Source organism: Vigna unguiculata, chromosome 3 (assembly GCF_004118075.2).
Source record: "Vigna unguiculata cultivar IT97K-499-35 chromosome 3, ASM411807v1, whole genome shotgun sequence".
Lineage (NCBI taxonomy): Eukaryota > Viridiplantae > Streptophyta > Magnoliopsida > Fabales > Fabaceae > Vigna > Vigna unguiculata.
The window spans coordinates 16,491,642-16,502,804 of record NC_040281.1 but is presented as its reverse complement, the minus strand read 5'-3'; the positions used below and the strand labels follow the sequence as shown (position 1 = coordinate 16,502,804).

General features: G+C 33.7%; 1 protein-coding gene across 3 annotated transcripts; it reads left to right on the top strand.

Annotated features, from left to right (window-relative positions):
• Nucleotides 1-249: 249 nt before the first annotated feature.
• LOC114175256 (putative pentatricopeptide repeat-containing protein At2g02150) lies at nt 250-3,820 on the top strand. Of its 3 annotated transcripts, none has more exons than XM_028060028.1 (3): nt 250-438; nt 640-2,910; nt 3,045-3,820. In XM_028060028.1, exons 1-2 carry the CDS (start codon nt 394-396, stop codon nt 2,647-2,649), a joined length of 2,055 nt encoding a protein of 684 aa, XP_027915829.1. In that variant the 5' UTR covers nt 250-393; the 3' UTR covers nt 2,650-2,910; nt 3,045-3,820. The 3 variants fall into 3 exon arrangements, with proteins under 3 accessions (XP_027915829.1, XP_027915828.1, XP_027915827.1); XM_028060027.1 differs by having other exon boundaries at nt 250-2,910; nt 3,045-3,178; nt 3,563-3,820; XM_028060026.1 differs by having other exon boundaries at nt 250-2,910.
• Nucleotides 3,821-11,163: the final 7,343 nt, after the last annotated feature.

Here is an 11,163-nt window from a genome sequence, read left to right as displayed (position 1 = left end):
TCAGTAGTTACAGACAAAAAATGGTTCTTTATTCTCTTATTATCTATTATTCTTTCTATTCTTTTTATTATTAGCTTTATTTTATAACAATTTTATCATGACATTTTTTAATTCCAAAAACTACTAACATAGTCTCACAATTTAAAGTATTAGCACGGAGATTTACTCAAAGTTAATTTCACACGTTTATTTTATAGAAAAAAATAAAGTAAAATAAAATTGACTATGAAACTAAACAGAACAGAACGAATGACCGTATCTCCCATAAACCCTAATATCGTTATTTCATTCATTCTTGTTCCATCAATACTAGCAATGAAACCCTTCGTATTTTTTCAACATCAATCCCCAATATGAAGGATCAAAATCCAGTTGAAGTTGTTTTCACTAAACATGTTGCTTTTTGTGCGCAACATTGGTGGCAAGGCCTCACTGCGAGTAAGCTCTTTCTATTCCTCGTCCCTTCAAAACCCTTTTCCTCTTTTCTCCAGTCCTTCATTCCCCTCCTCTGAAAATTCAATTTTTTCTCGCCCTATGATTTGGTTCACCAGCTTTCTGTGTGTTATGAGATGCCCATTTGTCTCTAAATCTTCATTTGATGACATTGCTTCCGAATCAATGCGTAGTTTCTTGCAACAGGACGGTCCCCACATGTTTGATTCGGCACTGGCACCCATTTGGGTGTCTATGGTTTTGGTGAAGCTGAAAGGGGACCCAAAATCGGCCCTTAAGTTCTTCAAGGAGGCAGGGTCTCGAGCCGGGTTTCGCCATGCCGCTGAGTCTTATTGCGTTTTGGGTCACATTTTGTTTTGTGGGAGGTTTTATCTTGATGCCAGAAATGTAATTAGGGAATGGATTTTGTTGGGGAGGGAGTTTCCTGGGGTTGACTTCTTTGATATGTTGTGGTCTACAAGGAATGTTTGTAGGCCTGGGTTTGGAGTGTTTGATACTTTGTTCAGTGTTTTAGTGGATTTAAGGATGCTTGACGAGGCTAGGCAATGCTTTTGGAAGATGAACAAGTTTAAGGTTCTACCAAAAGTGAGGTCTTGTAATGAGCTTCTTCACAGGCTTTCAAAATCAGACAAAGGGAATCTGGCATTAAGTTTTTTCAAGGACATGGTTGCGGCTGGCCTCGAGCCTTCGGTTTTTACGTATAATACAGTGATAGGCTGTTTGGCCAGAGAAGGGGACTTGGAAATTGCAGGTAGTTTGTTTGAAGAAATGAAATGTTTAGGTCTTGTGCCGGACATTGTCACTTATAATTCTCTCATTGATGGTTATGGAAAGGTAGGGTTATTAACCAAAGCAGTTATTGTATTAGAGGAAATGAAAGATGCAGGATGTGAACCAGATGTGATAACATACAATTCTCTTATTAATTGTTTTTGTAGATTTGAAAGAATTCCTCAAGCTTTTAACTATCTGCATGAGATGAAGCAAAGACAATTGCAGCCAAATGTTGTGACTTATAGTACACTAATTGATGCATTTTGCAAAGCAGGCATGATACTGGAAGCAAATAAATTTTTTGTTGACATGATACGGGTGGGTCTTCGACCCAATGAGTTTACATATACCTCTCTGATTGATGCAAATTGTAAAATAGGCAATCTCAATGAAGCGTTTAAATTGGCAAGTGAGATGCAGCAGGCTGGGGTTAACTTAAATATTGTCACCTACACTGCATTACTTGATGGTCTTTGTGAAGATGGAAGAATGAGAGAAGCAGAAGAATTATTTGGGGCATTGTTGAAAGCTGGATGGACTCTTAATCAGCAGATTTATACTTCCCTTTTTCATGGATATATCAAGGCCGCTATGATGGATAATGCCATGTATATCTTAGAGGAAATGAACAAGAAAAACCTCAAACCAGATGTGTTGTTGTATGGAACTAAAATATGGGGCCTTTGCAAACAAAATAATATACAAGATTCTGAGGCTGTAATTCTCGAAATGATGGATTATGGTCTGACAGCAAATAGTTATATATATACAACCCTTATGGATGCATATTTTAAGGTTGGGAAAACCACAGAGGCTGTTAATCTATTCAAGAAGATGCTAGAATTAGGTATTAAGACTACAGTGGTAACATATGGTGTACTAATTGATGGTTTATGCAAAAAAGGTTTAGTTCAACAGGCTCTTAATTACTTTGAGCAAATGACTTTAACGGGTTTGCAACCTAACATTATGATTTATACATCACTGATTGATGGTCTCTGTAAAAGTGATTGTGTTGAAGAAGCCAAGGATTTGTTCAATGAGATGCTCGATAAGGGAATCAGTCCAGATAAATTAGTTTACACTTGTTTGATTGATGCGAATATGAAGCATGGAAATCCCGAAGAAGCTTTGAATTTGCGAAATAAAATGGTTGAAATAGGTATGGTGCTAGACCTGCATGCTTATACTTCACTTATTTGGGGGTTTTCTCGTTATGGTCAAGTACAACAGGCAAAGTCCTTCCTAGATGAGATGCTCAGCAAAGGTATTATTCCTGATCAAGTTCTCTGCATTTATCTATTGAGAAAGTATCATGAACTAGGCGACATCAATGAAGCTCTGACACTTCATGATGATATGATGAGGAGGGGCCTAATTTCCGGGACTATTGACATAACAGTTCCTTCTGTACAGAGTTGAGTGGGAAAGCATGTTTTTCGCATGTGGTTTACTGTCTAGATTCCTTCATTTTATACGAGTGTTCAATGGCATCATTGAAAGGAATTTGATGTGTTATTATATAATTGATGCAATCTTAGTCTCAAGACAGTGGATTTTCTATGATGTAAATCCTGAGCTTTTGGGACTTGCACATCAATAATCATGTTCTCGTGTGATAATCAAGACAACCATAACGTGATGTTTTCCTGGTATGAAACCAATTGGCTGATATAATAACTAGTAAGTTCATAATTACAGCTACTGGACACTATTCTTCTATATACTTCATTTATTTCCATATCAAGTTACATAGTTGATTGATGCAAGTTGTCTTAGAGTCTTATTCCTTTTGATACTGTGCATTCTTTCTACAGCTGTGTTACAACATTGCACAAGCTTAGTGCTTCCCAATCAGGCACCGATTTTCGGAGAGCAGCAAATCTTTAGTGGCGGATGTAGAAAAGTTCAGCCATAGGGGGATGCCCTTTTCACCACTTAGACATGCAAGGTGTATGATACTTTCTTTGCATTTAATTTAACATGCAACCATAGTCGTGATCTTAAATCTCTTTTTTAGATATTGGCCCCTGTACGGAAGCTTCTCTGTTTTACGAGAAAATGTATTTTCTCTTAAAATCTTCCATTACACAGTTCATACAGTTCCAAAGTAATCTTTATGTTGATAATAACTGTCGGCATTACCATTAGTGTTAGGTACTACTTCTTAGTTTAATCTAACAAATCAGTTTATTTGCTCGGAGATTGTAATTGAGGAGAGTTTTTCGTTGCTAATAAATAGGTAAGTCTAAGATAGTTTTCTCCCATATATATATTTCTACATATTTAAAGCTAACAGAAAACAGGCTGATTATCAGCAGTATATTATTATCAGGTTGTTCACTTGTTTCGAAGCTGAGGCGTGATATGCACCTGATACGGTCTTCTTTCTTAAGCTTTGTGCAAGCTGCTAGTAGATGACATGGATCCAAAATATCTAGAGCTAGAAACTTGTGAATCTTCAATGGTTGGACATATATGTGTATTCAGGTTTCTCTTCTCTCCCCAACCTTGTACCTAACGAAGACAGATACAGTCTAAATATCAGGTGTATATTTGTATTTATTTATTTATTTATTATTTGTTTTTGTCACTCTAGTTCTTGATGCTAAGAAAATTCCAAATAAGTTCTTCAAATTTTCAATCCTTTGACGACTTACATATCATATCTTAAATTTAACTATTTATTGTTGTTTTGATCCAAAACATGTAAAATTATGATTTAAGTCCATGGTTATCAAACTCGCGAGTTGACTCTTTAACTTGGATGAATTTATGGTCATGCCTTGCGAGTTAACTTGCAAGTAAACTCAGTTTTCAAGTAGAATCGGTGGACTTAGACCTGGAATCGCAAAGATGGTCCGAACTCACGAGTTTCTAGATTAGGGCTCCCTTCTTTCAATATCAGACTCTTTCTTTTTCGTTCTTCATAGCTGCTTTGAATCCACTACATCACCCTCTTGCGTATCCTTCACGTTGTTCGTTTTTGTTGGTTGCGTCTTCGTCGACCACCATCCTACGGTCGTCCTTGGTCGTGTGGCCCTCGCGTCTTACTCTATGGCGCTCACGCTTGTTGTCGACTATCATCCTGTTGTCGAGTTTACGAGCGTCGCAACCCTCTGTTTTGCACACTCTCACTAGTTCAAGAGTTGATGATCCTCTATTTGCATTGTGTGTAAGTGAACTTTATTTTACTTACTCCCCATCGCATTGTTCAGTATTTTATTTTTTACAAATTTTATTTGAACACAATACACTACACTAGTGAATAATGTTTTTATTTGTTAATTTGTAGTGAAAAACTTAGACCATTATATCTGGAAATGCATCAAATTCAATGGATACTAATCTAAGTGCATTCTCATCTGTTAAGAGTAGAAATAAAAATGCTATGGGAAACTGGTCTGATATTGGATGGAAACACAGGTTGGATATTAGTGACAATGGTAGAAAGGTTAAATGTAACTATTGCTCAAAGATTGTGAGTGGAGGAATATTTAGATTCAAACATCATCTTGCTTGAACTATGGAGGATTCTAAACCTTGTGCCTCTGTTTCAGAAGAAATTAAAAATTTGATAATAAAGATAGTTGCAGAAGTTAAGCACACTTCATTAAAGAGAAGAAATATCATTGATGAAGACGATGAAGAAAGTGGGAGTGTTGAAGGAGGACATACGTTGTTTGGTTTTAAAGGAAAACAAACAGTTGCCACTATCAGTAGGGGGAACCCAAGCAACTATAAATCAAATGATAAAAAAAGGATTCAAAGAAGTTGATGCTCATGTTGCTGAAGTCTTTTATACCAGTGTCATTCCTTTTAATGTAATTAGAAATCCAGCATTTGCAAAGATGTGTGAAATGATTGGTAAATGTGGAGTTGGCTACAAACCACCATCTTATCATGATATTAGATAGAAGCTTTTAAAACAAGCTGTGAACAAAACATATGTAATCCTTGAAGAATATTAGGTGTGAAAAAGAATTGGTTGTACTGTTATGTCTGATTGTTGGACGAAAAAAAAGGCATTCTATTTGCAACTTCCTCGTGAAGTCCTAAAGGGATGATTTTTCTTTATTCATTTGACACCTTAGACATTTCAAAAACAACTGATAAAGTATTCAAGATGTTAGATGGCGATGTTGAGTTTGTTGGAGAAGAAAATGTAGTTCAAGGTATCACTAATAATGCTACAAATTTCAAGGTAGTAGGAAATATGTTGATGCAAAAAAGGAAAAAAATTGTATTGGACTCCATGTGTTTCACACTACATATATTTGAAGATTTTGAAAAGAATTTGAAGGTCCATAAATTGACGATCAAGAAGGGAAGAAAGATTACCGTTTACATTTATGGAAGAACAATATTGATTTTCTTGTTGAAAAAGTTCATTAAAGGTAGAGACTTGATAAGACCAAGTGTAACTAGATTTGCCACAACTTATTTGACTCTTGCTCTTGTCTTCATGAATTGAAGACATCATTGTTGACCATGTTTAGTTTTGAGGAGTGGAAGACAAGCAAGTTTGGAACTTCACAAGAAGGGAGAAGAGTAGAACGTGTGGTATTAAACAACTAGTTTTGGAAGAATGTCTCCACATGCTTGAAAGCTACTGCCCCTCTTATATTGGTCTTAAGATTGGTGGACTCAAATGTCAAACCTGCCATGGGTTTCATTTATGAAGAGATGGACTATGCAAGAGAAGATTTGGTTTAATTTTAAAAATATTAAGAGTTAAAATTTCAAACTTTTACTCATTCAAAGTTTAATTACTTATGTGTGAAATTAATTGGGTTGGTATTGAATGTAGTCATGAAGAGGTTTGGAGAATAATTGATGCTCGATGAGATAATCAACTTCATAGTTCTTTGCATGCAGCTGCTTATTTTCTCAACCTCAACTTCCATTATGAACCTAACATTAAATGTGATGATGGAGAGGTGAAAGAAGGATTGTATATATGCATGAGAAGATTAGTCCCATATTTTGCAAATTGTTGAATTTCATTTTGCTAGAGGACTTTTTGGAATGGAAGATGAAAAGGAATGCCAGAAAGCATTAAATCTTGGGAAATGGTGGGAGATGTTTGTGGATGGAATTTCAGAGTTGAAAAGATTTGCTATTTGAATTCTAACTTTGACTTGTAGTTCTTTGGGATGTGAGCGTAATTGGAGCTCATTTGAAATGGTAATTTAAATTATTGATAATTTATAATTTTCTTTATTAGGTTTATATCTTTGATTGACGCATGGGAGTGCATCTAGACTCCGATCGTGACGATCTCGACGACAATGTGGTCGCCTGTCCAAGACGAGTTGAACCGTATAGTTGTCAGTCGAAACTGATGCTTCGACGATAATGACAATAGGCAATGGCAGTGATGGTTTGAATGAGCAGGGGCGACAACATTATTTCAAAAAACCTTATGCTCTAGATATCATGTTAAATATATAATCAAAAACTATATGAGATTAATCACCCTGGTGTAGAAAATACACATAGGGTACTATATTTATAATAAAGAAAATTATGAACTAAGCCTAAATTACAAATAATGGTAGAAAATAAATAATAATAGAAAAACAAAAGATTATATCTAATATATCTAACATAATAGCATTATAGACTTTCAAAGATTGAAATTGTCATTTATTTAATAAGTGGCACAAAGAATGAACAACTAAATGGGACAATGTGCCAAAACAATACAACTACATTATTGGTAGAGCTATCAAAATGTGTCACTCGGCCTAGTCCGACCTGGTCCATCACAGGTTGACCACTTAGTAGGCCAATCCAACCCGAGTCATTTATTAGTGGGCCAAAAAAATTGAACCTGACCTTGTCCATCATGGGTTGGTGGGTTAAATAAGTCTAATCATTGGCTCACTTAATTAAAAAAAACAATTCTTTTCTTTGGTCATTAAAATACTAAACTATAATTCTGATTAAAATTTAAATTAACTTGAATACAATCCAAAATGATGTCAAACTCCAAATACAAACCAAAATCACAAAAATACGAATTATTATCTAATAACAAATTATAAACAACTCAACTCAACCCGAATGCAAAGTCCAACATAATATAAAACACTTGTGCGATCCTTTATTTGTGGATTGGTGAGCCAACTTGACTCATCACTAGTTCAATTCGGGTGAGCCGAGTTCTTGGTGAGCCGAGTTCTTGAAATTTTTTTTAACCCGATTTGAACTCATGATGGGTCAAATTGGTCCACAGATTCTAATCCATTTTGACAGTTCTAATTATTGGGTATGTCGCAGTATCTTTCATGAATATACTAGCATGAATCTCACTCCCATTTTCGGTGTATGTGGATACATAATCCTATAATGAACAGGGAATAGTGGTACACAAGTAGCATACATTTTGGTTAAATATGATTTTTTTCGTTTGTAAGTTTTGTTCTTAAATTAATTATATATCTACTTTTGTTTTTGCACTTTACAAAAATAATGTAAAACAACTTCTCTAGCAGATGACACAAAGATTATATCATAGTCTATCGTAAAACTCCATTTATCACAAGCATTTGCTATAAAGAATGTTGCATACTTTTAAAAAACATGTTTTAAAAATAATTTGAGAACAAAAGATACACTTAATTCTTAGTTTTTGTGAGCATGAAGAAACTGTGCAAACCCAACAATTTCTGTGTACAGAGCTCTCATATGATATGAGAGATGAAATCCAAAGAAGGAATGGACCATAGGACATTAATGTAAGATGTGGAATCCAAAGAAAATGGACGAGACCAAAATAAAAGATCGAGATGCACAACATATTTAGATTTTCTTTTTCTTTGTCTGCTAAATAATAACTGATAACAAAAGAAAACTATGCAGCAATAATTTCCCTCTCATTTCACCTAAACCTGTCGGCGTTGTATTTATTTGTTTGGCTCCACTTTTCCACTGAAAAGGAAATGTAAGAAATGTAGAAGGTAGAAACAAAAAACATGATAGGGTCCTTGAGAGAGGAATCAAGGTTCAAATTTGGTTTGTTACAATGACTTCCTCACGAATCATAATGCAAATGAGATGAAATTATTCGTTTTGTCCTGCTTTTGTACAATCAGGAATGACGACAATGTTACATTCTTTTTTATTTTTGTCAAAGTTGTTACCATGCTTTTATGTGCAGTGGCCGCGAGTTTATTTGATGCACTATTTACTATTTGATGAAAATCTATTGAAAATCTTAAGTTTATGTTGGACTTTCATTTAATGAGTTTTGTAATTTTTAATAAATCGTAATCAATAACGAGGATTGCGTTAGTGCTTGGCGGTTATTACGATAAGACAATGATGATGAAGTCGATAATAATCTAACCATTAAGAGATAATAGAATAATAATAATAGAAAATACTACTGCAACTAATAACAATGTATTTATTATTATTAATAAGTTTAATTAAATTTTAAGTTTTGATAAATTTATAAATTTTTAATTAAGTTTTTAGTAAATTTTTATGATCTATTAAGTTATACATTTTAATTAAGTCTGTATTTTTTTTAACTTATGTGTCTACTCAATTGTTCTCACGTTTACTTTTGTAATTTATAAATTTTACAATTTTATAATTTTAATCCGTTATTCTAAACGATTTCTTGTTTTAATATGCACTTAATCAAATATGCTTCCATTCTTCCTTTGCACCTAAGAACACACTACAAGTTAGACTCAAAATTTTAATCGGTAGATTTTGTAACTCTTTACTCTCTCAAGTATAACTTTCTCACCAAAGAGATGCAATTTCAAATAAAAGGCTAAGATAAATGTGATCTTAATTGTTATGATTTTTATGAGTGTGAAGACTAATTAAATGCTTTACTAGCTTGATTCTTATCCCTGTATCTATTGCTATATTTTTATTTTTTTCGAAAAATCTTCGGACTTTCTATCAATTTATCAATTTGTTGATTAAGTTGAAATCTAATACTTTTATATGTAATTAATTTTTCAATGATCTCATATAAACCATATAAAATTATACTATCTACATTAAAAAAATCATAATGAAATTTGATAAAAAGAAAAGAAGTATTAAAATAAAAATCATCATTAATTTGCAAAAATGATTAAGGTACATAGCTAATAATAATTACTTACTTTCGACTAAGGCAGAAGTAGGAGCATAAAGAGCATAAAGAGGTTTGTGTGTATTTGCAAATTCCAATGAATATCAATTATTCATTATATCGTTTTGTTTCGAGAGTCTTATTTTTTGGTTTCTGAGAGTCTTGATTCTTGAAATTTGCATTTTGTTCCTTAACTTTACCCAAGGTAGTTAACGATCAAAATTATAGTTAAGAATGTAAGAGTTTTATAAAATCGTAAATTATAGAATCGTACCGCAACTTGTAGATTTTATTTTTTTTATAATAAAAATGACAAATTATTAAAATAAAATCAATTCATGGATCAACATAGGTCCTTATGGTGTCAAGAATACTAATGATTGTTAGTGGATAATAAACTTAAGATGTTTATTTCATTTGACACCTAATCTTGTTTGATTCCAAAAGCTTATAGAACTTGTAACAATAAGTCTTGTAAGATAACTAGAGTTAGAATCATCATATCTAATTAGTGTTTGAGGAAGTTAAGTTTGTAAATAGCTTGAAGTGCAATCTGATATACCTTTGTGAGCTAGAGAATAGGGACGTGTGTTTAAAGTTGATAGGGGAGTGTTAAAAGTGCCGAGGGGGTCCGTGGTAGTTGTGAAAATTGTGAAGAAGAATGACTTGTATGCTTTGAAGGTGTTGTAATGTTTGGCTTATTGTCTATTAGGGAGCAGATTGTCTTTTCCAAGACTTAAATATGACATAAAAAGTTAAGTCATGTAAGTGAAAAAGGTTTAGTGGAGTTGAACAAGCAATGCTTGTTTGGCAGTGACAAGTTAAGTAATTGAGATTTTGCGAACACAGTATCCAAGGGAAAACTTGTAGAATTTTTTTTAATATAGGACAAAAGAGGATGACATTAACTCTTGCTTACGTTTATGTTGACCTATGTGAGTCGACTACAACTTCATCACACTCTGGTGCTAGATACTCACTCTCAACAATAGATGATTTACTCGAGGATGTTATGAATGTATCATAAACAGACAAAGGATGAAGCCTTCGACAATTTCAATAGTTAGAAGCGCCTAATGGAGAACCAAACCAACAAGACTATTTAGTGATTCAAAATTGATAATGGTCTTGAATTTTATTAAGAATTGTTCAACGCCTTCTACAAGGAGAATGCCATTGCAAGGCATTAGACAGTAGTAGGCACACTTCAATGGGACCATTGTAGAAAGAAAGAGATGCATGTTGTTAAGTGCTAGAGTTTCAAAGGTGTTTTGGATTGAAGATGTTTCTATTATTGCCTACCTAATCAATATATGTCCCTTAACAATGTTGGAGATGAAAACTCCTGAGAAAATCTGTACAGGACATTTCCCCATCCTTTATCACTTGAGAATATTTGGTTATGTTGCTTATTCTCACATAAGTCAGGGAAAACTAGATGCACAAGTTGTAAAGTGCATCTTTCTAGGCTATCCAGAAGCTGTGAAAGGATGTCATCTATGGTGTCTTGAGCTAGGATTCAAGAAATGCATCATGAGTGGGGATGTTGTCTTCAATGAAACTAAAAAGGCTTATAAGCTAGAAGTTTCAAAATGTAAGCCTAAAGGTAGTTGTGTAATGAGAAGGATAACATTGAGGTGGATTCTTGCAAAGAAAAAAGATATAATTTCCTTTTGAATGATGCATGAAACAATCTAGTGAATGACAAACACAAAGCTTTTTGATTAAGACAAATAATTTGATGATTACATGCTTGCCAAAGATAGAACAAGGAGAACAATAAGAGCTATAGAGAGAGAGGTATGGATATATAAAGCTAATTACATACTCCT

Bases quoted from the DNA above. Each gene is read 5' to 3' on its own strand.
- LOC114175256 (XM_028060027.1), top strand. From the start codon at position 394: ATGTTGCTTTTTGTGCGCAACATTGGTGGCAAGGCCTCACTGCGAGTA.